The 26,083-nt window shown below is 43.4% G+C and overlaps 1 protein-coding gene across 4 annotated transcripts in view; it reads left to right on the top strand.

The window, feature by feature from the left end:
- Positions 1 to 26,083, top strand: part of LOC129734833 (zinc finger protein 462-like) — a 104,942-nt gene that overhangs the window by 27,197 nt on the left and 51,662 nt on the right. For all 4 annotated transcript variants that reach the window (XR_008730417.1, XM_055700125.1, XM_055700124.1 and 1 more), the window contains exons 2-3: positions 18,983 to 19,234; positions 19,725 to 25,189. Coding sequence is in view for 3 of the 4 variants with exons in the window: in XM_055700125.1 (XP_055556100.1) it covers positions 19,015 to 19,234; positions 19,725 to 25,189 (5,685 nt within the window). In the remaining variant the exon portion in view is untranslated. The remainder of the gene's footprint in view (positions 1 to 18,982; positions 19,235 to 19,724; positions 25,190 to 26,083) is intronic.

Here is a 26,083-nt window from a genome sequence, read left to right as displayed (position 1 = left end):
TGATGGTAACGAGAAGGTTGAATGTCTATGGGTAAGGATCAGGGGAAAGGCCAACAAGGCAGACATCCTGGTGGGAGTCTATTATAGACAACCCAACCAGGATGAAGAGACAGATGAAATATTTTACAAGCAGCTGGGAGAAGTCTCACAATTGCTAGCCCATGTTCTCATGGGGTCTTCAACTTACTGGATGTCTGCTGGAAATACAATACAGCAGAGAGGAAACAGTCTAAAAGGTTCATGGAGTGTGTGGAAGATGACTTCCTGACACAGCTGGTGAGTGAGCCAACCAGGGGAGATGCCTCGCTGGACCTGCTCTTTACAAACAGAGAAGGACTTGTGGGTGATGTGGTAATCAGAGGCCATCTTGGGAATAGCAATCACGAGATGATAAGAGTTTTCAATTTTTGGAGAAGTAAGGAGGGAGATCAGCAGAACCATTACCTTAGACTTCCGGAGGGCAGACTTTGGCCTGTTTAGGGGCCTGCTTGGCAGAGTGCCTTCGGAGTCAGTCCTGAAGGGCATAGGAGCCCAGGAAGGCAGGACATTCTTTAAGAATGAAGTCTTAAAAGTGCAGGAGCAGGCCGTCCCAATGTGATGAATGATGAGCCGGTGGGGAAGAAGACTGGCCTGGCTGAACAGAGAGCTTTGGCTGGAACTCAGGGGAAAAAAAAGACAATTTATGGCCTTTGGGGGAAGGGGCAAGTGACTCAGGAGGAGTACAAAGATGTTGTGAGGTTATGCTGGGAGAAAACTAGAAGGGCCAAAGCTCAGCTAGAACTTAACCTGGCTACTGCCATACAAGACAATTAAAAATGTTTCTATAAATACATTAGCAAAAAAAGGAGGGCTAAGGAGAATCTCGATCCTTTATGGAATGTGAGGGGAAACAAAGTGACAGAGGCTGAGGAAAAGGCTGAGGTACTTAATGCCGCCTTTGCCTCAGTCTTTAAAAGTAAGACCAGTTGTTCTCTGGGTATCCAGCCCCCTGAGCTGGAAGAGAGAGGTGAGGAGCAGAATGAAGCCCCCATAGTAAAGGAAGAAATAGTTAGTGACCTGATGCTCCACTTAGACATGTACAAGTCTATGGGGCCAGATGGGATCCAGACAATGGTGCTGAGTGAGCTGGTGGAAGAGCTTGCCAAGCCACTCTCCATGATTTATCACCACTCCTGGCTAACCAGGGAGGTCCCAGAAGACTGGAGGTTAGTCAACATGATGTCCATCCACAAGAAGTGCTAGAAGGAGGATCCAGGGAACTACAGGCCTGTCAGTCTGACCTTGGTGCCCGGGAAGGTTATGGAGCCCATCATCTTGAGTGCCATCAATGCGGCACGTACAGGACAACCAGGTGATCAGGCCCAGTCAGCAAGGGTTTATGAGAGGCAGGTCCTCTTGACTAACCTGATCTCCTTCTATGACAAGGCAACCCACTTAGCGGATGAGGGAAAGGCTGTGGATGTTGTTTACCTGGACTTTAGTAAAGCCTTTGAGACTGTCTCCCACAGCATTCTCCTGGAGAAACCGTCTGTTCATGGCTTGGACGGGTGTACTCTGCGCTGGGTAAAAAGCTGGCTGGGCAGCCAAGCCCAAAGCATGGTGGTGAATGGAGTTACATCCAGCTGGTGGCCGGTCACATGTGATATTCCCCAGGGCTCAGTAGTGGGGCCAGTTCTGTTTCATATCTTTATCAACGATCTGGATGAAGGAATTGAGTGCACCCTCAGTAAGTTTGCAGATGACGCAAAGATGGGGGGGGGGGGGGGGGGGGGGGAGTGTTGATCTCCTTGAGGGTAGGAAGGCTCTACAGAGGGATCTGGACAGGCTGGATCGATGGGCCGAGGCCAACTGTATGAGGTTCAACAAGGCTAAGCGCCGGGTCCTGCACTTGCTTGGGTCATAACACCTCCATGCAACGCTACAGGCTTGGGGAACAGCGGCTGGAAAGCTGCCTGGCGGAAAAGGACCTGAGGGTGCTGGTTGACAGCCGGCTGAATATGAGCCAGCAGTGTGCCCAGTGGCCAAGAAGGCCAATAGCATCCTGGGCTTGTATCAGAAACAGTGTGGCCAGCAGGACTAGGGAAGTGATCGTCCCTCTGTACTCTGCACTGGTGAGGCTGCACCTCAAATACTGTGTTCAGGTTTGGGCCCCTCACTGCAAGACAGACATTGAGGTGCTGGAGCGTGTCCAAAGAAGGGCAACGAAGCTGGTGAAGGGTCTGGAGCACAAGTCCTATGAGGAGTGTCTGAGGGCGTTGGGGGTTGTTTAGTCTGGAGAAAAGGAGGCTCAGGGGAGACCTTATGCTCTCTACAACTGCCCAAAAGGAGGTTATAGCAAGGTGAGTGTTGGTCTCTTTTCCCCAGTTGCAAGCAATAGGACAAGAGGAAACAGCCTCAAATTGTGCCAGGGGATGTTTAGATTGGATATTAGGAAAAATGTCTTCACTTAAAGTGTTGTCAAGCATTGGAACAGGCTGCCCATGGAAGTGGTTGAATCACCATCCCTGGAGATATTTAACAGACATGTAGCTGCGGTGCTTGGGGACATGGTTTAGTGATGGACTTGGCAGTGTTAGGTTTATGGTTGGGCTCAATAATCTTAATGGTATTTTCCAACGTAAATGATTGTATGATTGTATAAATTGTCACCCTTACCTGTCTTCTCTTTAGTCCTAATCCATAAACTCTCAGTTGGCTCCTCATCCATCCCTAGTAGAGTTCCATGCATTCCAGCTGCTCTGTCACACAAAGGGCAGCTCCCCCTGCTGTCTTCCCAGCCTTTCCATTGTAAAGAGCCTGTATCCCTCCATTGCAGCACTCCAGTCATGGGAGCCATCCTACCATGTCTCCATAATTCCAACAAAATCATAGTCCTGCAACTGCACATGATCTCCAACTTCCACATACTGCATGCATTAGTGTATAGGGACTTCAGAGGCATGTTGACTTCTTAGAAAAGGTTTAGGTCAGTTCTCTATAATGGTGCCTTGTAGTGACTCCTTCATTTACATGCAATTGCTGGAGGTAAGCCCCCTTTTGCTGATTTTGTGTTACATTCCTGTTATATCACCAGGCCCTTTGCTTGTGGACCTTGTCCATTGCTTTCTCACAGGGCTGCTGGTTACTCTCCTTCACCTGTCATTCTTAGTTTAAAGTCTTCCTTATGAGGTCAGCCTTTTTCTTAACAAAAATATCCTTTCCCTGCTTAATGAGGTAGATCCCATCTCTCCCAAGCGGACACTGATCTGCAAACAGGGTCCCATGGACATAGAACACCAAACCATGTTGCCAACACCAGTTCTGCAGCCAGTTATTGACATGCATTATGAATGCCTCCCCCCTCACACCCTTGCCCCTGAGCAGCAGGATTGTGGAGAACACCAGGCCCCCCTATGCCTTTAATTATCGTCCCCAGAGCTCTGTAGTCACTTCTGATACTCTCTAGGTTGCCCCTAGCATTATCATTGGTGCCCACAGGGAAGAACAGGAGGGGATAGTAGTCAGAGGGCCAGATGAGCTTTGTCTCTCCACAGTGTCCTGGATCCAGGCCCCACAACAGGCAGCAAACCTCTCTAGGTGATAGTTCTGATATTAACATCTTATTTGAAAATATGCCACCATTCTCAGTTCTGTATGCCACATGGACAAAAAGGAGGGGAGAGGAAAAAAAAACAAAGGCAGGCACATGTATTTCAGTTTCTTTTGATAGTGTAGCTTGAACTAACAGTTTCTGTCTTTGATTCTCCTTTGACCAGTATCTGAATGTTACAGAAAAATGTGCAAATATTAAAGTAGAATTCCTTACAAAATGCTTCATCCCGACTTCAACGTGGTGCTTGGTAAAAACATGGAATTGAAGGCTATTCAGCTGTACCTAATATTTGTTGCTCTTAGGTGCTATAAGATTAACCTTTTCTGATTCTGCGCTACTCTTGTCGGAGAGATTGTTGTGACATTAAAGTTAGAACTCATTAGAAAGGTTCTTTTTTATAATCAGTAGCTATTGCTGGTCTCAACTCTATTTTACTTTGTAGCAGAAGGGTTAGAGATTTTTCTGAAGTTATCCTCGAGGTTGCTGGCTGTTGTCTCGACAGTGTCAGAATATTAAAGAATGCTAACTGTACACTATGATGGTTGTTTTTTAACTCTTATTTTGCCAGGCTGATGCGGTTACGTTTATCCTTTTAAAAACGTAAATTTCTTTTTTTTCCCTCTCTCCTCCTGGTTCTTATTTTGTAAATTGGCTTAAAGTTTCCCTAAAGACACACATAAAGGTTTTTGTGTTGTTTCTGAAGGGGCTGAAGTTTAAAGAGAGATTCCCTCCCTCTTCTACATAATGGAGCTTCAGGGAACCTCTTTTAAAAGGCATGGTTACAGCCTTTGCGTTGAATGGGTATCTGCTGCTGGGGTTTGCTGATGCAGACAGGCTGGCTGGTGATAAACAAAGGTCATTAGACCTTGGAATCTGGCAGGGGAGTGGAGTGTCTTCTGTGGGAAGAGAGATGACTCCCAAGGGACCTTGGGATGAGGACAGGGTAGTCTGGAGGGGGACCTTCTTTCTGCTTCCCGGTCCTCCTGCTGGGAGGTTAATGTGTTTTGATTAAGTCCGTAGAACTGTGTAAGACTGTGTTGCTGGAATTAATAAACACATTTATCATTCATGAGTGAAAAGAACTTTTGGAGATCTTTGCAAATCAGGAATTTCGGGGAGAAAAGGTGCTGTTTTGACAGCACATGAGAACACATACTATTCGTGTGTGTGTGTGTGTGAGGTAAATCATACAACAGAGAGAGAGTCCTGTTCTGAGATGATGGTTGTTATAAATTCCGAGTAAATTTTTAGTTTTATATGGTTTATTTATGGGGTTAATAAAAAGCAAGTAATCAGCACTGGGTGCACAGGGAGTCAGGGCTCCTCTAACACGCACAGGGCACTGGTTTTTGTTCCTAAGCTAATGCATATTCATCACTACTTCTAAGAAAGGCAGGGTTATTACAATTAGTTTCTGGAATTCGACCCCTTCCACTGGCCCATGCGTACCAGTTCTCGGTGGTCCCTCTGGGGGTCGTTTGGGCTGAAGGCTCGCAGTCTTCCTCCCAGGCTTTGTCCTCCAGTCGTCCTTCAGTTTCCTTTTCTTCCTTATTTGGTAATCTCTTGGCTGGATGTCAGAGACTTGTGTAGCATCCCATGCGATAGTTAACAGTCATTTTGAAACTCCTTTGTTCTCCTGTCCCCTAGATCCAGGTCCCAATGTTTACCTTTTAAACCCTCTATTGACACAAATTGCTGGACCATTTCTTACAATGGTGGTTTGGTTTGGTTTTGGCTTGGGGTTTTTTTGTATCATCCAAGGGGAAAAAAAAAATTTGTATACCCAAAATCAATCAGAGATAACTGAGGCCATGTTGTGCACAGGCAAGAAGCTATGAGCTACTGAGTGCAGTTGTCTGAGCTAAAATGGCTGCTTCCAAAGCTCAGAGGAGTAGGGCAGCTTTTAGTGAATCTTAAAGCTTCAGTGGTGCAGGGGCTCATACCTCCTGAAAGTGTAATAAACACATTCAGCAGAGCTATGGCTTGTTTGGTTGAGATGAGAAGACTAAGCTCGGGGAATAGATAGCAAAAAATGGATGATCTGCTTTTCTGTGAAGTACTCTAAATGCAAAGTCATTTGCTCCATGGGAAAAAAAATATTTTCAAGTCTAATGGACTGTGATAAAGGAGATATGGAGTGGGGCTTCACTCATTACTGTAATTTGGTCTCAGAACAGATAGTAACCTCTTCCACAGTGTTTGATATGGGGCTTGCAAATAAAAGCTCAAGTATCTTAATCATTGCATCTTTGCTAGCTGAAAAGCAGCTCTTTTTTTTGTTTGTTTGATTGGCTTTTTTTGTTGTTGTTGGAGGTGATGGGGGACACATTGCAGTGAGCACAGTAATGTAGATTAAACATGGGAGTGTCTGTGTGCTCACTGTCCAGAAATAGACTTGCCAGAAGTTTGTTTTATGTTATAAACAATAACAATTAAAACAATTTTATTTTGGGTTCAATCAATTTAGGTTGAGAAACAATAAGCAAAAACAGCGCTGGGTGCGTGGAGAACTCAATTAGTTCCACCACATGCACACCTGAGTCCTAAATGCAGCGTCTTTTATGCCCAGATCTTGACCAATCTCTTCTCGCCGGATGTTCGTCCTGCTCTTTAACCATTGGGTCGTTAGGGTACACCTTCTCCTCCTATTGGCTCTCCTTTAGCGCGCTTGTTTGAATCTCAGGGTCTTTGTCTCCTTCGGCAGCGGGCTTTCCCTGGCATGCTTTCCTTGTCTCCTTTGGCAGGCTTTTCTAAGCAGTGATTGCCTCAGAGGAAGCGGGAGCTTTTACATTGTCTCAAAGGAGAATCACACGTGCCCATTCATTACAATTGTGATACAGGTTTTAGATTTAGGCAGGGTACAACAATTACACTTATCGCACTACATTCTATTTTTGACATGAATCATGACTGCGTTTATTACATTTTAGCAGGCTATAAGACAAAGCATTATTTTATGCAGTGTCCTCTCTTTGTGCCCTAGTGGTTTTGGGTTTTATACTGGGCATAAATGGCTGGGTTTTGGTAGCAAGGGGCTGCATTGTGGGAGGAGGCTGTGAACAGCCAGTTCTAAAACAAATCTAAAGAACCCGTTGTGAGCCAGACTTTCAAAGGATCAGAGTATGGTGCCTCTGCTTGAACATATTTAAGAAAGGGTGGTTGCCAATAGGGGAAGGAGGTGCTCCACATGGGAGCAGTGACACCCTTGAAAGGGACTGCAGCCCATGGTGGAACCAACACTAGAGCAGAGCAGTAAGAAGCAAGGAGCAGTGGAGGTAGATGAGTAAGAAACAAGGAGGGGTAGAAACAAACCATTATGTGCTGACCTCAATCTCCTGTGCTGCCTGTCACCTTGCTGAAGGAATTGTAACTGATTGGGTGTAATGTGTGGCAAAACCAAGGGGAGTTGAGAACTAAGGGAGTGGTGGTGGATAAGTGTCTGGCTTATAGTTGACCCTGGGGAAGAGGGAGGAAAGGTGTTTCCCTAATTGTTTGTTTCAGTTTTCTTTCTTCCTCAATATCCAAATCAGTAATTAAAAGTTCATGTTAGTTGACAATAAACTAAATTAAGTAAAATTCCCTGAGTCGAGATTGGTTTGCCTGCGACGAGTTTTCATCTTGCTTTAGAAGTAGTTTTACATTCTACAGTAAATAGATGGAATTTTCACAGTAAAATGTTTTTGTCTGCTGTTGTGTCTTGGACCTCTGGAACTCCTACGTTATCTTGGCCCCATGCGATGTGTGGGAAACTTAATAAATTAGTTATTACTTTAAAATAATAGGTTTCTTTTGTTCCCAATTGCTGTACAGGGCAAGAGGCTCTCAGCCTTTTGCATTTCTTGTATTTTGTGTCCCCTCTTGTTTATGGCAGTACATAAGCTAAGAGTCTAGTGATAAATTGCAAGTGATAGGACAAGAGGAAACAGCCTCAAATTGTGCCAAGGGATGTTTAGATTGGATATTAGGAAAAATGTCTTCACTGAAAATGTTGTCAAGCATTGGAACAGGCTGCCCATGGAAGTGGTTGAATCACCATCCCTGGAGATATTTAACAGACATGTAGCTGCAGTGCTTAGAGATGTGGTTTAGTGGTGGGCTTGGCAGTGTTAGGTTTATGGTTGGAGTCGATAATCTTTTCCAACCTAAATGATTGTATGATTCCATGAAAATATTCCAACAGCAGCCCTGATAGTACTGACATGACTTCTTACAATGCATATTCAACAAAACTTTTAAATTAATCGTTTAAATGTGAATTATATTCTAGGGGCTTATAATCTTTCTATTGTGATTACTCTCATTTATCTTTTTTGGAGTGTAAAAACAGTCAGGACATAACACACTTTTCTGTTACATCTTGTTTGCATCATCCTAGCAATGTAAAGTATCCTTAGTATAAATCAGAATTAGGTTCAAATTTAGTTTTTAAGTGTGCACCTGTTAGAACTTCTTTACACAGTATGGTTCCCTAAGCTTGCTCTTCAACATTATGTTGCATCAATCTGAATCTTGTTCTGTTCTGTATCCTCCCCTTTACCCCAGTTTAGTTTAATGTCAGAATGTTATATTTCAGGTCAGTGATGTGTGGCATAAAATGAACAAATGTATATAGTCTTGTCAGACTTTGTATGACACTCCTCTTTTTTACCTTTCGACTCTCCGAGCTGTTGCAACTCATGACTATATGCTTTCCCACCACTTTATGCGATGGTAATTTTGATCGATTGAATTTCAACAGTGATTATGCTCTGAAATCTCATAGACTACTATTAAATCTCCCCATGCTTAGCATTTTCTCATTTATTTTAAAAATTATTATTTGTAAAATCCTACTTGCTTTTGGATGTATTTTGTGGGGTTTGTGTGGTCCTTCATCTTGATTTGTCTTCACAAGCATATTTTTATCTAAAGAGGAAACCTTTTGTCTCCTGCTTTTTTCCCCTATATGTTTCTCCAACATTCTTTGTTGTGAATATCTCTTTATGTGAACCCATGCATACTAAATTAAATAGCATTCCAGATATTTTCCTTTCAGTGTCTTTAGGGCGGCTTCTCACCAATCTATAATGCGCTGGGTTTCTATTTGATATTGCATTCCCATTTTACCCCAAGAGTTTTTAAATACTCATTGAGATTTAGTGCGCTCACTCAATGTTTGCTCTGAACTCAGGAGTTAAACATCTCCTTGATGTATTTCTTTTGTCATATAGATGCTGATCTATCTAACACTGTAGTTGATATTCTATTATGGATTTACCAGGAAAGTGTGATGTATTTAATTTTATCTGCTGAGCTCCCTGTGGTCATTGAGATATTTCTTTATTAGTACTTTGCAGATATAATATGCTTACTTATCAGCGCACTCAAACCAGCAAGTCGATTGCTTTTCTTAAGTAATATTTTCCCCTCCATCCCCAACTCTGATTTTGCAAGTATTTAAATACTTGTATAATATTTGTCTAGTTATGAGAGGGTTTTAAATACTTTTTTCCCCTCTAATTTTCTGACTGCTTCTCTGTTTCTAATACTTAAACATTTACATGTGTTGTTCTGATTTGCTCTTATTGCTTGTTTTAGGTGGGCTGTTTTTAGTGTTTAGCTGTTGTGTCCATGTCCATTGATGGCTCTTAAAGTATCTACAAATAGATAGAGCATAATTTGACTTCCAAATAAGTTTTCTGTAACTGGATGAGAACCTTAATTTAAAATAATTTTTTCTTTCTGAAAGTACCACGGTTTCTCTTCTGTTAGGACTCTGGCACACATTTCATAGTTTCTATGTAGCATATAAAACTTGAATGTTCATTTCCCTTCAGCAGGGGGATTTTTTTAATATATTTTTCCCTTGTGTATGAACCTATGGTATCCAGGCATGTATGAAACCAATGTTTTCTGCATTCCGTTGTAGTGGAGACCATGAGTTCCTTTCATATATGTAGGCTCTTTTGAAAGAGATGATGACTTTCAGCAGAGTTGACAGACGGTTTGTGTAAGTTATTGTGCCTGTACTCTGGATAAATTTTTCAGAATGGCAAAATTACTTTTTAGGCACTTCTGGAAATATTGTCTCTCTCTTCCCCTTTCCGAGTCACTAAGACTTCCTTTGGCTTTCCAGTAAGCATACCAGCAAACTGCAGTAATTCATTGTTGCAGTTCGAGACCAAATTGACGGTGTGGAGACTAAATCGGCTCAGATACTAAAGCACTTTTAGTTGTAGTTATAATTAATGTTAACAAGTGATACAGCTTCCCTGTTCCATGGGAGGGACAACATAGTCCAGTAGAGAAGCTGGGTGGGTCAGCATAATGATTTCTAACATGACCTCCCTGTCCCACAGGGGAGACAGCATGATCCTGCATGAACCCAGTGGGAAGTTGGATGGGTCAGTGTAGCAGATCCAGCTGCACAATATGCAGTCTGACTGCAGGTCTGGGGGTCCCCACTCTTTGCTCTCAGGTGCTCCTAAGGCCTCTTGTGGGGTCTCTGTCAGGTCTCTCCCCGAGCAACAGCACACTATGTCAGTTATAAGATTGGGTAGAGAATGCCCAATTCTGATTGGCTAAAATTCCTGAAGTTCCTAACAATTGGCTGTTGCCTCACTGGTGCTCACTGTCTGCCCATCTGGAAGGGCAATGGTGCACATGTGGACAGTCATTTCTATTGCTTTCTGTTCAGAGAGCTACTTTCCCTTTTGGGTACGGGAACACTATTGTATTGAGATGCTGAAATCTTTTAGGTCCATAGTGCAGGCAGGACTTTAACATCTTGCTAATCTTGTTACTCTTTCTGTACAGGTAATCTCTAAGTAAGTTTTATAGTAAAAATTTCAGTAATGAGATTTGCAGCTTCCCTGTTGTTATTCTGTGTTTTTCTGCTTCAGTTATGGCTAAACTTGCCTCTTGACATATCTGTGGGTACCCTTTCTTTTACTTCAGACTGTGCCATGGTATTAGCTTGCTCAATACATTTTTGAAGTGGCCCACTAAGTTCCTCATGTTCATTCTATGTAAAATTCTTTATAAAAACAGATCTCAGTGGTATTCCTTTTCTTTGGCAATCAGCATCAAGTATTCCATTTGTTCCTCCTTGTGACAGGTTGTGGTGGGTTAACCTTGGCTGGATGCCAGGTGCCAATGAAGCTGCTTTCTCAATCCTCCTCAGCAGGGCAGGGGGAGAAAATATGATGAAAAAGCTCATAGGTTGCGATAAGGACAGGGAAATCCCTCACCAATTACTCTCACGGGCAAAACAGACTCAATTTGGGGAAGATGGATTTAATTTATTGCCAGTTACAAATAGAGTAGGATAGTGAGAAACAAAAGACAAAACTAAAAACACTTTCCCCCCATCTCTCCCTTCTTCCCAGGCTCAGCTTCACTCCTTCATTCCTGACTCTTCTTACCTCCTTCCCCCACCCCTGAGTGTTGCAGGAGGACAGGGAATGGGGACTGCCATCAGTTCATAACGCTTTGTCTCTGGTGCTCCTTCCTCATCATGATGTTCCCCTGCTCTAGTGTGGTGTCCCTCCCACAGGGTACAGTCCTTCAGGAACAGACTGCTCCAGCATACCCCCCCTCTTCCCCCCCTTTCTCCCTCCCCCCCCCCGGGCCACAGTTCCTGCTAGAAAACCTGATCCTGTGTGAGCTTCTCCATGGGCTACATCTTCCTTTAGGGAATATCCACTTGCTGCAGTATGGAGACCTCCATGGGCTGCAGTGAGGATAGCTGCTCTGGCGTGGTCCTCCATGGGCTGCAGGAGGAAAACCTGCTTCACCATGGTCTTCTTCACAGGCTGCAGGGGTATCTCTGCTCTGGCACCTGGAGCACCTCCTCCCCCTCCTTCTTCACTGACTTTGGTGTCTGCAGGGCTGTTTCCTATTTTTCTCACTCCTAACTCTCAAGGCTGCTGCACAGTGGGTTTTTACCCTTTCTTAAATATGTGATCACAGAGGCACCATCAATGCCATTGATTGTCTCAGGTTTGGGCAGCTTTGGGTCCATTTTGGAGCCAGCTGGAACTAGCTCTGTTGGACATGGGGGCAGCTCCTGGTGTCTTCTCACAGAAGCCACCCCTGCAGCACCCCTATGCTACCAAAATTTTGCCACATAAACCCAATACACCTGGCTAAAAATAAATTCTCTTATGTTCCCATACCAAATTTTTGATGGCAATTTGAGCCAAGTGGTTGGCCTGCTTATTTTGTTTCTCTTCTTGAGTTACCTTTGAATTTGGGATATGCGAGTTAATATGATGTATTAAAATAGGTCTTTGTTTCAGCTGTTGCATTGCTTTCCATTCTGCTGCTGCCCAAATTGGTTTTCCTTGCCACTACAAGTTAGCAGAATACAACCCCAATGCCCTCAGACACTCCTCATAGGACTTGTGCTCCAGACCCTTCACCAGCTTCGTTGCCCTTCTTTGGACACGCTCCAGCACCTCAATGTCTGTCTTGCAGTGAGGGGCCCAAACCTGAACACAGTATTTGAGGTGCAGCCTCACCAGTGCCGAGTACAGAGGGACGATCACTTCCCTAGTCCTGCTGGCCACACTGTTTCTGATACAAGCCCAGGATGCTATTGGCCTTCTTGGCCACTGGGCACACTGCTGGCTCATATTCAGCCGGCTGTCAACCAGCACCCTCAGGTCCTTTTCCGCCAGGCAGCTTTCCAGCCGCTGTTCCCCAAGCCTGTAGCGTTGCATGGAGGTGTTATGACCCAAGCAAGTGCAGGACCCGGCGCTTAGCCTTGTTGAACCTCATACAGTTGGCCTCGGCCCATCGATCCAGCCTGTCCAGATCCCTCTGTAGAGCCTTCCTACCCTCAAGGAGATCAACACTCCCCCCCCCCCCCCCCCCATCTTTGCGTCATCTGCAAACTTACTGAGGGTGCACTCAATTCCTTCATCCAGATCGTTGATAAAGATATGAAACAGAACTGGCCCCACTACTGAGCCCTGGGGAATATCACATGTGACCGGCCACCAGCTGGATGTAACTCCATTCACCACCATGCTTTGGGCTTGGCTGCCCAGCCAGCTTTTTACCCAGCGCAGAGTACACCCGTCCAAGCCATGAACAGACGGTTTCTCCAGGAGAATGCTGTGGGAGACAGTCTCAAAGGCTTTACTAAAGTCCAGGTAAACAACATCCACAGCCTTTCCCTCATCCGCTAAGTGGGTTGCCTTGTCATAGAAGGAGATCAGGTTAGTCAAGAGGACCTGCCTCTCATAAACCCTTGCTGACTGGGCCTGATCACCTGGTTGTCCTGTACGTGCCGCATTGATGGCACTCAAGATGATGGGCTCCATAACCTTCCCCGGCACCAAGGTCAGACTGACAGGCCTGTAGTTCCCTGGTTACTCCTTCCGAAAACTGAAAACAGAATACAAGCATAAGTTACACTTAGCAAAACATAGCAATTGCAGTACACAGTTCAATCACAATACCAATGTGATTCCCATTACCGATCTCTATAATGTGACCACCCCCATGATTGTCAGGAAGGAAAATGTGGGTTGAAGCCAGCTCAAGCCTGTTGTTCTCTTTGACATTCTTTTGCTAGTTATTTTTTATATTTTATGATGGGATCAGCCACCCCCCCACGCCCACCCCCAGTCTGGCTAACTACAGGAGACATTCACACCCTTTTAATGAACACAACCAGTTGATTCACTCAACTGACATAGATGTTTATCTAAAACAAAGGCCACCCTCCTGTCCCCTTTATATTGAGATAAAATCAACTTCTTTGCATTAGTCTCTGAGCTTCATGGGCATGTCACCCTTGCCCATCTCCGCTGAGCCTTCTTCCATTGTAGAGGTTTATTGGTCAGTCACACGCACAGGAGCATGTTCTCAAGGCCATTACCTCTGCAAACTGATTGGAGTGTCCAGTCACTTTGTGTGATGCAGCTTCTCCTGTAGAGGGGTTCCAGGAAGTGGCTTGTCATCTCCTGTTTCCTGCTGTGATGTTACAGGATCTGCCAGTAAATGGACTCCGTTTATTTTTTACACTTAATTCATCATATGCTGGGGCATCAACTGTCCAAGGAGTTTAGTGTTCCTTCTACTGTTGATATGCTGGCCACTGACTAACAAGCTGAACTAATCCTGATCTGGAGCATGAACCAGTATGTGCCTACTGGGTAAGAGCCAGGACCCATTTTTGCCACATAGCAGTGGTTGCTCTTCCGCCAGTGGATTTTGAATCCTTAAACATAAAATTCAGGACCAGCAGTCTGGGGCATAACCACAGTGCCTGCTCTGTGCCTAATACTTCAGTGGCACACAGAACACCTCCATATGGAGCCAGGACTTCTTATTCTGGAGGGATATAATTATTTTCTACCCCTTTGTAACTCTGGCTCCAGAATCCCAATGGCCACCTTCCCATCTTGATGGGCTCATTGCCACAAGCTCCATATGATGCTGTTTTTTTTCCTGCACTAGTATATAACAAATGTTTTACATCACTACTTTCCCAGATAAGTCCTAATGCCATGGCATGGGCTATTTCCTGGTTGAGCTGCTCAAAAGCTTGCTGTTGTTCCTCTGCCTGTTCAAACTGATTCTTTCCAGGTTACTTGATATACAGATTTGGTCAGTTGGCTATAACCAGGGATGTGCATATGTCAAAACTCAGGGTATTTTGCATGAGGGCAGTGTGTGCTAGGGCATAATACTGTTGAGGTATCCAGATAGTCCAATAGATTCAGTTATCTCCCATTTTCTGCCAGGCCAGTGGTGAGGCCCCTATAATACGGTAAGTTCAGTTCAGGCACCCAAACAGTATATGGGCTGGAGGTGAGAGGAGGAGGAGGAGCTAATGGTTTAACTGAACATTGCCTTGCACTTGCAATTCCTTGACTCACAGTGCTAGATACCTAATGGGTTTTTTTCACCCCACTCAGCCATATTCTCCCCCTTTTCCTTCAGGACCATCCATAAGTCCTAGTGTGTAGGGTAGGAGCATGGAGAATTCCCATATTTTCCTGATGTTTTTTCCGAGGTCAACCAGACCACTGGTCTTTAGACATTACCAACGATGCTCTTCCTAGTACAGTACATATAGGTCACTCATTGATCAACAGGGCACCGAGCTGTCAGGTGATACCAAAAGGGCGTTAATAACTGTCTAACCATCAGAGCTATTGGGCCATGGCATCAGTGGCCACAGCCTTACTGGGGTTCCTCCTCCCCTTTGCCTGTGAACACATTCCATCAACCCAAGCAACTGCAGTTGATCACCTCCCTCTTCCCAGTCCCTCCATGGGGATATCTTATTTTTGAGAGCAGCAAGATCAGACCATTTCTTAACATATCCCTCTGTCAGCTGATCCCCAACCCCACCCCCATTACATAGGGCATAGGACACAAACCCCCAAGAGCTTTGCTCTGCTGAGCCATCAGCTATATCCCTCCTCCTCTGGTTTCTCAGTACCTCCATAGCCACTGCAAGGCAGTTTTCCCGAGTGTGTTGGCTGTAAGTTTCCCACACAGCCTTAATCTTGCTCTGAGTAAAGAACCTGTTGTGTGATCATGTTCTGGGGAACAATGCCCCTGTTTGCACAGTCTACTTAATTACAGTAACTAGGGGCTGCCTGATAGGCTTCTGTTATTAATTCATCATTAGAGTCCCAAATATCATCATCCCAGGTTTAAGGATCCCAGTCCAGTCAACGTGTGCTTACTGACTGTTCCTGTAGTGGCTCGGTGCATTAGTCTTTAATCTGGCTAATTAGCACCACTATGTACTAAAGTCTGATTAAGGCTCTCCCTTTCGCACTGAGCATTTGCTACTGCTTCCTTTAGCAAACCGTTCCTCTGGGAGAGAATGGCAGCTTGATTTGCAACTTCTCTTGCAAATATTTTTGGAGCTCCACTTGAAGCCTACCTACAACGTGTGCTGGCATACCTTCACAGAAAGCAGCACATCTCTCTCCTAGTGTTTTATATGTATCCTCTTCTCTCTGCAAGGCCCAGGCTAATTTTCTTGGAGTCTGTACTGGGAGGTGGTCCAGGTTCCAGGCAACTAGAACATGGACATGAAGCAAGCACCATCCCATCTCCTCCCAATCATCTTCCCATACCAGTACCATTTTCTTGGGTCCCTTTGGACCCTTCTTTTCCCAGCTATTCAGTATTCACACTCACCCCCAAACACATAATGGGCCCACCACTCACACCACAGTACACCACCACAAATTCCCAATAGCAGAATCAAGGCTCCTTCTGGAGACTCAAAATCATTCCAATTATTCCAGATCCAGCCCATGACAGTTCCCGGTGTTGCCCACATTCTCTGCTAATTACCGTTGTGGGAAAAACAGTTTAAAGTTGGGAAATTTCACTTGTGTTAATTTATTGCCAACCAGCCCAAACCTCCCATCATTGATTTGGGCGTTGAGAAAAAAAGATGACACTTAGACAAACGCATAAACACCTATCCTCTCTCCTCTCCAGTCTCATCTTCCCTTATTTTCACAAGTTACACTCAGTCTGTCAAAATTCCTCTAATAAGGAATTGGGTGGTGTAGAAGGTTGAGGTGATATGTGTAACGGTTTCTGCCTTGTGTGCCTGCTCCAGCATGGGTTGCCCACACAGGCTGCATTCCCTTCAGAGGTGTATGTACCACACACACACACACACAAAGTACCTCTCCAGCCACCACTGGCTGCCTGTGTATTTCTTAAATATGTTTGAGCAGGAGTGCTGTGTACTTCTTTTATGGGATAACATTTTGGGTTTTTTCTTTCCCACAGTTTGCCTCATGGCAGGCTGGAAGCAGCTGAGAGTGACACAGGGCCTTAAGATTTGAACGGGTAGAACTCATTGTGAGCAAACCTGCTGTAGAAGTAATGAGAAGAAAGAGAATAAATATATTGTGATCCAGTCTCTGCTCATGCAACTGAGCTAGAAGAAACAAAAAAAAACCCTGAACTGTTTTACCAGAAGCTTTCATGTCTCTGCTGTATACCTGATGATGAAGCTGGGGAGCCTGGAGTCATTTTCCTCCTTAAGTTTTGGTTTTGTTTGGTACTTTTTGTTGTTGCTGTTGGCCTGTTTTTCATTTCTAAAGCATATATAGCTATCTCTATGCCAGTGAGGAAAGAAAGCAACCATTTTACTCTCTTGAAAACAGATGAAGTCCAGACACTGAGTGCTGTACAGGCCTGTTTGCCTTTTGTTTCTCTTTACTAATTGGTTAATTTCCAACAAGTATGTGTTTTAGAGAATTCATACATATGCAGCCTCAGGGAATTATACTTTGGAAATGAAGTACCTGTTAAAACATGAGGTGGCTAGTATACTTTGTATTCTGACTTTTTTTTTTAATCATCTTTTGTTTTCCTTTTCAAAAACATTAAGAAAAGAGCCTTTTGTTATCTTTTCAGGAATGTCACACTGAAATTCATCTGTGCTTTGTCTGCTTTCATTTGTACCATTCATGGGCAGTTGTGGATTAGATAGGACAAAGTAGCTGAATTCCTAACTTCCACATTCAAATCAAAGTATTGGGAAACTTCCAAGACTCACCTCCTTTTTTTTTTTTTTTTAAATAAAGTATTCTAGTTTTCAGTTTGTGTGATGAAACATATCTAGTCTGTGTTTTTTTAAATATCATTAAAATGGTGTGACAGCCTTGTGTTGGGTTGTATAAGGGCAAGGGAAATATTGTATCCATTTCCTTTTTCTTTCTGTCTTTAATAAGTTACTCTCATATATTTATCGCTCCCCAGATCAGATTTTAAAAGTCTAAGCTCAACTGACCACCTTTTACATTGTAGAATACAAATCGGGTTAGATGAAGAAATGGTAATCCACTTATTTCTTCAGAAGACTGTCTGCTGGAGCAGGCCTGGAACCTTTTTAAATTTCATTGACCCACCTGGAATGACAACCCTCCCTCTTTCTTTATAGACTCTTCATACTCGGAACCTCCTGATGTTCAGCAACAGTTGAACCATTACCAGTCTGCAGCTCTAGTGGCTACCTGATAGTCTTCTCTTATTAATTCAATATTAGAGTTCCAAATATCATCATCTCAGCTTTAAGGATCCCAGTCCACTCAATGTGTACTTAGTCACTCTTCCTCTAGTGTCTTGGTGCATTAGTCTTTAATCTGGCTAGAAGTAGTTTTACATTCTACTGTAAATAGTTGGAATTTTCACAGGAAAATGTTTTTGTCTGCTGTTACTTCTTTTACCTCTGGTACTCCTAGGTTATCTTGGCCTCATGCAATGTGTGGGAAACTTAATAAATGAGTTATTACTTTAAAATAAGAGGTTTCTTTTGTTCCCAATTGCTGTACAGGGCAAGAGGCTCTCAGCATTTCTCAAGCGTTTCTTGTATTTTGTGTCCTCTCTTTTTTATGGCAATAAATAAGCTAAGGGGGGTCTAGTGATTAATTCCTCTCCAGTGTTCTACGATGTGGGATTAATTGGTCACATACTGAACTCGATCTTACCAGATTTTGTTACTTTGTGCATTACAGTATACAGAGGTTTGAGATTAATCAATGAAGTCTTGAAGTGTTTAGGGAAGATTGCTGTTTCTTATGTTTTCATTGTACTTTTGTAGTATTCCTGTTCTTTTTACTGTCCATCCCTTCCTCAAACTCCTATTCCACCAAGGATACATCCCCAATCACAGACCATAATGTAACTCTTAGTTATTACAATGAATGGAGATGTTCTTGGTGTTTGGTGGAATTAATTCCAATGCACAGCGTTCTGTTCTGGATACAGATATTTAGATCTCACTTTCCAATTATGCTTATGTTTTCTATTGAAGTCAGGAATTATAGCATTTTGAAAAGACTGACAAGTGTTTCAGTTTTAAGGGTTTTTTTAATTGCTGGTAATGAAACTGGCAGGACTTTCTCAGCTTCCAAGAAGGTTAGAGTGGGTCTTATATAAGCAGAAACCATTGTCATCTGTTTGTAAGTTTCAGTGCATGATGAATGTTTGGGAGTAATTGTGGTGGTTCTTCTAGCATATAGCTGCTGTCTCTGAATGAGGCAAACTTCCTACCAGCTCTCTCCTGAGTAATGGAAAAGCCTAGAGGACAAAGTCCATTGAAAGAGTAGTTATTTGTCAGAAGGTTGAGTGTAGCATTGATAACAGCAACCTGCTAGTTACTTAGATAGGGCTTTCTTTGAATCAAAATGGCCTTGATGTCTCTTAAATGTTGAGTTTTAGGCTGCAGTAATTATGGAATTTCTGGAAATCATTAAGTCATGTGATAGGAAGCTTGGTGTTAGTATATTTTCAGAATTCACTGAATGGCATTTCTGTAAAAACAACAACAAAAAACAACTCCTAAAAACAACCACACAGGGAAAACAAACCCCTGTCACTTTCCTTCTCCTTTCATTGTTTTTCTTGCAGAATTTTCTAATGCAAAAGATCATTCCTGAACCATGGAGGTGCTGCAGTGTGATGGCTGTGATTTCCGAGCTCCATCCTATGAAGACCTAAAAGCTCACATTCAGGATGTTCATACTGCTTTTCTGCAGCCAACAGATGTTTCTGAGGAAAATCCTAGCCAACCAAAGTCTGGCTCCATGAGTGCTAGCAACCAGACTGAGATTGAATTTTCTTCTGTAAAGGATGAATTTACAATTGCAGATAAAATAGCAGGTAAACTTCAACCCTAAGCCCCTATCTCACATGTGACTTATTTCAGTGCATTTTAATTGGTATGTTTCAGTGTGATTTTTAAAAACTGTTATCTTTATCACTATGGTAGTGAATTGGATGATGTTTACTTATAGCCATATTTTTTGTGTAAATGCAAACGTGTGGATTCATCATCTTGCTATTTTTCACATGCTTTGTCATATTGCTTCTTTTTCTTGCTTTACACCACCGTGAGCTTTAGAAGAGTTTTGAACTTTATTAGTGTACCTTTTTATTTCAAGAAGCTTATTTTGGAAATTGTCTATCCCAAATTATGTGCCATCTGTTAGTTTTCTGAATGTTCTCATATGCACAGGTCTAATCATAAATAAGTGAGGGAATCCTGGTGTGATTAACATGTTCAAGATGTGTGTGTGTTCATATGCATACATGGAGGGTAAACTGTCTAATTTTACTTATTTATATATTTACTTTTTAATTCTTATTTTAGGGCAAAATGCAACAACTCAGATGGAGACTGGAAGTTATTATAGCCAGAGCCAAAGTTTTTGTGGTCAACATATGGCTCCAAATCCTAAACCAACCAACAAGTTTTTCCAGTGCAAATTCTGTGTGCGTTATTTCCGATCTAAAAACCTCCTCATGGAGCACACTCGCAAGGTTCATGGAGCACAAGTTGGGGGGAGCTCAGTAGGGTCACACACTGCTGGATCTTTAAATTACAACATCATGATGCACGAGGGGTTTGGCAAAGTTTTCTCTTGCCAGTTCTGCACCTACAAATCACCAAGGCGCGCAAGGATTATTAAGCACCAGAAAATGTATCACAAAAACAGTCTGAAGGAGAGTTTAACTCCTACTGCTACCTCTGCTGTATCTGAATTGACATCTGCATCTGTGCCAGTGCAGGAGCCTTGCAAGGAATTACCTGCGGAGGTGGTAGAACGGAGCATTTTGGAGTCCATGGTCAAGCCTCTAACAAAGTCCAGAGGCAACTTTTGCTGTGAATGGTGCAGTTACCAGACACCTCGAAGGGAGCGCTGGTGTGACCATATGATGAAGAAGCACCGCAGCATGGTAAAAATACTGTCAAGTTTGAGGCAGGAACAAGACAGAACCAATGCGTCTGATGTGCAGAGTAAGTGTGTCCAGAATGCCTCCCCAAACTCTAATTATATCTCTGTGAATATGACAGGACGTGATATGTTGAATGCTGATGTCTCAAACTTCAGAAGCTCTATGGGCAATTCCCTTATCAGGCCCAACTCTTCTATATCCTCTAAGTTTTTCTCTGTGTCTTATCCTCAAATGAAGTCTAAATTACCTCACAACTCGGGCATAGTTAATTTGTCTGACAGATCCCACTATGGAGTTGCTGACATGACAAATTCTTCTGCTGAATTGGAAACAAACAGTATGCTAAATGACTGCAGCTCAGACGAAGAGTTAAATGAAGTCAACAGTGAGAATGGCTTGAACTCTGTGGACCACCAGACTTCAGGAATATCTGCAGAGCAACTGATGGGATCTGATGGCAACAAGCTGTTGGAAACAAAAGGGATTCCCTTTAGAAGATACATGAACAGGTTCCAATGTCCTTTTTGCCCTTTCCTCACAATGCACCGTCGAAGCATCTCCCGTCACATTGAGAATATCCACCTGTCTGGGAAGACAACTGTATACAAATGCAATGAATGCCCTTTCACCTGTAAGAGTTCGTTAAAGCTTGGAGCTCATAGGCAATGTCATGCAAGTACAACATCAGACTGGGACACTCTGAATTCTCAGAGTGAAAACATTGTCTCCACTTTGAATGACAACACAGTTTCTTATGAAAGTGGAAATATAAATGCAAGGAAGTCAGCTGGGATGATGGAAACAGTGCAGCAGCAACAGCAGCAGTTGCCTCAACCCCATTCACAGCATCCTTATAAGTGCACAATGTGTAACTATTCTACCACTACTTTGAAAGGCCTCAGAGTTCATCAGCAGCACAAGCACTCATTTTGTGACAACTTACCAAAATATGATGGACAGTCATTCAATGTGCCACAAGAGAGCGAGGTAGATGCTCTCACCTCTGTTAGCACAGTGAAGAAAAGCCAGACCTCAATTCTTGGTCTCTCGTCTAAAAATAACTTTATTGCTAAAGTCACTCGGAAGGTGTCAAATGACTGTCCTTTGGATCTCTCACCAGTGAAGAAAAGAACTAGAATTGATGAAATAGCAAGCAACTTGCAGAGCAAAATAAACAAAAACAAACAGCAAGAAGATGCTGTGATTAATGTAGAGGATGATGAGGAAGAGGAGGAAGATGAGGTGGAGATAGAAGTGGAATTAGACAGAGAAGAAGAACAAACAGAGCCACTGGTGGAGGTTTCTAGTTCTTATGCACCCCAGCAAATGTGGGGGAGAGAGACTAATGATTCCCAGAAGGATGCAAAATTTAAAAACATGCATCATGATTATATTTCCACCAATGGAGCAGAGATTGAGCTCACTTTATCTGAAGATGAAGAAGATTATTTTTCTTCCATTAACATGAAAGATCAACAGAGTCCTAATGCCTCCATTCTGGGAAGCCAGCCAAGTATGTATGGACCTGATCAGAACAACGAAAATGTGGAGATTAATGACTCTGGCAGGCTTTACTATTGTAAACACTGTGATTTTAGCAACAAATCTGCCAGGAGTGTTAGCACCCACTACCAACGGATGCACCCCTACATAAAATTCAGCTTTAGGTATATCTTGGATCCCAATGATCACAGTGCAGTATACAGATGCCTTGAGTGTTATATTGACTATACGAACTTTGAAGACCTGCAGCAACACTATGGAGAGCATCATCCTGAAGCTATGAATGTATTGAACTCCGATCACTCTGATCTGATCTACCGCTGTCGCTTCTGTTCTTACACTAGCCCTAATGTTAGAAGCCTGATGCCGCATTACCAAAGAATGCATCCAACAGTGAAAATTAACAATGCAATGATATTTTCAAGCTATCTTGTTGAGCAGCAAGAGGGGTTAAACACAGAGTCTCAGACACTGAGAGAGATCTTGAATTCTGCTCCAAAAACTATGGCAACCCCCACCCCTGTGGCTCATGGGACTACTGTGCCAGCAAGTTTTAACAAAAGTGCCACAAAGAGTTTTAGTCCTGAATGTGAAAATCAGAAGGCACCTTCGGTCAGTTCTGTGGTTGTTTATGACTGTGATGTGTGCTCATTTGCAAGCCCTAACATGCATTCAGTTCTGGTGCATTACCAGAAAAAACACCCTGAACAAAAAGCATCATATTTCAGAATTCAGAAGACCATGCATATAGCTTCTGTTGACAGGGGCTCTGCCCTGGCTCAAATGTCTTTTGAGATGGGGGTGTCTGTCTCCTCAAAACTATCTAACTTGGCTTCTCAACCTCCACCTCCCCCATCACTGCCCCCAGACCTTGCTTCTGAACTCTACTATTGCAAACACTGTTCATACAGCAACCGTTCAGTTGTGGGAGTGCTTGTCCACTACCAGAAAAGGCATCCGGAAATAAAAGTCACTGCCAAGTACATCAGGCAGGCACCCCCTACTGCAGCAATGATGAAGGCTGGTGAGCTGCCACCTGGGATTCAGAAACTGCCAGTGTCAGTGCAGCAGTTGAGGCGGGGCAGTTCTGAGAGCTGTGTGAATTCCCCTGAGAATGAAATGTTCTTGTGCCAGCACTGTGATTATGGGAACCGGACTGTGAAAGGTGTGCTCATTCATTATCAAAAGAAGCATCGTGATTTCAAAGCCAATGCAGATGTGATTAGGCAGCATACAGCCACCATTAGAAGCCTTTGTGATCGTAACCAGAAGAAATCATCTGGCAGCCTGCCTGCTCACACCTCCAACACTGAACAGGACAAGATAAAGCTGAGAGCCCTCAAATGCAGGCAATGTAGCTACACATCACCTTACTTCTATGCGTTGAGGAAGCATATTAAGAAAGACCACCCAAATCTGAAGGCCACAGTCACGGCCATTCTGAGATGGTCATTTTTGGATGGCTTGATAGAAGCTGGCTATCACTGTGAATGGTGCATTTATTCACATACAGAACCAAGTGGTTTGCTTGTGCATTACCAAAGGAGACATCCTGAACATTATGTTGACTATACATATATGGCAACTAAACTCTGGGCAGGTCCGGATCCTTCCCCTCCTACCCCAGTGATGCCATCAGAGGCAAAAACCTATAAATGCAGAGACTGCATTTTTGAAACATCTTCCATTTGGGATATTACTAATCACTACCAGGCTTTTCACCCTTGGGCTATGAATGGGGATGAATCTGTATTGTTAGATATCATTAAGGAGAAAGATGCTGCTGAGAAAATTGGCACACAGCTTAATGAAGTTAGGGCCAGGATTAATTCTGAAAACAAGGTAACATCACAGATGGACCAGGATGTGGAGGATCCCAGCCTTTCCCAGGAAAAAACTATTATTCAACTGGCTTCTGCAAACCCTGCCATCTCTTCCATTCCATATCAGTGTACAGTTTGCCAGTCTGAGTACAATAACTTGCATGGCCTCCTGACACATTATGGCAAAAAGCATCCTGGCATGAAAGTAAAAGCTGCTGACTTTGCACAGGACATAGACATTAACCCAGGGGCTGTGTACAAGTGCAGACATTGCCCATACATTAACACACGCATTCATGGTGTCCTCACACATTACCAGAAACGGCACCCATCAGTAAAGGTCACTGCTGAAGACTTTGTGCATGATGTGGAACAGTCGAATGACATCACCCAGAATGACATAGAAGAAATGAGTAGGATTTTCAAGCAAGGCTATGGTGCATACCGGTGCAAACTATGCCCTTACACCCATGGCACACTGGAGAAGCTCAAAATTCACTATGAGAAATACCATAATCAGCCTGAATTTGATGTTTTTGCTCAGTCATCACCAAAGCTGTCTGCCTCAGTGGAGCCAGACATGGTAACTGAAATCAAGGTCTCCCCAGAAATTGCTGCTGATAGCGTTGGAGAAGTCTCTGTCTCGGTACCTCATTTCTCCAGTTCTCACTTAGTGTCTCACACAGTTTTCCGGTGTCAGCTCTGCAAATACTTCTGTTCTACCCGGAAGGGGATAGCCAGGCACTACCGCATCAAACATAATAATGTTCGAGCACAGCCAGAAGGCAAGAACAACCTCTTCAAGTGTGCTTTGTGTTCCTACACCAACCCTATCCGCAAAGGGCTTGCAGCACACTACCAGAAAAGGCATGACATTGATGCTTACTACACTCATTGTTTAGCAGCTTCCAGGACAGTAAGTGATAAACCCAATAAAGTGATCATTCCATCTCCTCCCAAAGATGATACTCCTCAGTTAAGTGAGGAGCTGAGGAGGGCTGTGGAAAAGAAGAAATGCTCGCTTTGTTCCTTTCAATCTTTTAGCAAAAAAGGTATTGTATCCCACTACATGAAGCGTCACCCTGGTGTTTTCCCTAAGAAGCAGCATGCGAGCAAGCTGGGGGGTTACTTCACTGCTGTGTATGCTGATGAACATGAAAAGTCAACTCCAGCTGAGGAAAGGAATGACTTTGAAAAGACTGAGGTGGAGAGCGAGGCTCAGGAAACTGAGTGGCTTCCCTTCAGATGCATAAAATGTTTCAAGCTGTCCTTCAGCACAGCAGAGCTGCTATGCATGCATTACACTGATCACCACAGCAAGGATTTGAAGAGAGACTTTACCATACTGGGAAGTGGCACCCCCTCTCATAATGCTGTCTATCAGTGCAAGCACTGTGATACTAAATTGCATAGCACAGCAGAGCTAACCTCACACTTGAATAGTCACAATGAAGAATTCCAGAAGCGTGCCAAACGTCAGGAGAGGAGGAAACAGCTTTTGAGCAAGCAGAAATATGCAGATGATGCTTTTACAGATTTCAAACAAGAGAGGGTAAGGATCTGTGTATCTGGTTTCCTTCTCTGCTTCCTCTCCCCAGGGAGTAAAACAAACCAAAAGCTGTTCTTCTATACCCCAAGAGGCTCCTTATTACTAATACCCACTTGCATGTTCTCTTTGACAGCCAAATGAGTGCAGGTTAATGACTCAGCGTGTCAATGGTCCCTATAGTCAGTTACACATTCTGCTTTAATTTCCTTCATTCTCCACCTATTCCTAGGCTCCATGGGAAGCTCTGCTCCTTCCAACTGTTTCCTTCAGGATTTTCCCTATCTTTCTTCCTTTCTCTCACCCTTATAGATGGCTGACAGTTATTTATTCTTCTGTTGCAAGGCTGCTGTTTGCTTCCTCATAGATTCTTTAGCAAATGTCCCATTCTACTGTTCATCAGTGTACCTTGAAATAACATACCAATTTCCTTCTCAAGCTTACCAATTTCAGTATGTTTTCTGATAAAGAACCTGATGTTTATGTGCATCTATCCAATAACTTCAAGTTTTGGGCAAGTGTTCCTGTGAACAGAAGACCAAATTCTACTACTCTTTTCTGTACCCTTCTCCTCATCTGAAGTAACTCTACTTGCTGTAAAAAAGTATACAATTGGGTGGGTGGGAACCGTGAAAGAGCATGACTTGGTCTCATAAGTTAAAAATGAATGGTTTTATAGGGGTCTACTGTTATGCAGAAATTCAAGGTTTTTCCTGTGTACATTCTGTCCACCTATTTTGAGGGCTTCTATTAAGAAGTCAGTGCAAATAGAGGTCGAAGTTTTGCACAATAGCATGTTTTAGTGGGTTGACCTTGGCTAGACGCCAGGTACCCACCAAGCCACTCTATCACTCCCCTCCTCAGCAGGATGGAGGGGAAGAAAATAAGATGGAAAAAAAC

The sequence above is a fragment of the Falco cherrug genome (assembly GCF_023634085.1).
Source record: "Falco cherrug isolate bFalChe1 chromosome W unlocalized genomic scaffold, bFalChe1.pri SUPER_W_unloc_1, whole genome shotgun sequence".
Taxonomy (NCBI): domain Eukaryota; kingdom Metazoa; phylum Chordata; class Aves; order Falconiformes; family Falconidae; genus Falco; species Falco cherrug.
This window is presented reverse-complemented; position numbering and strand designations above follow the sequence as displayed.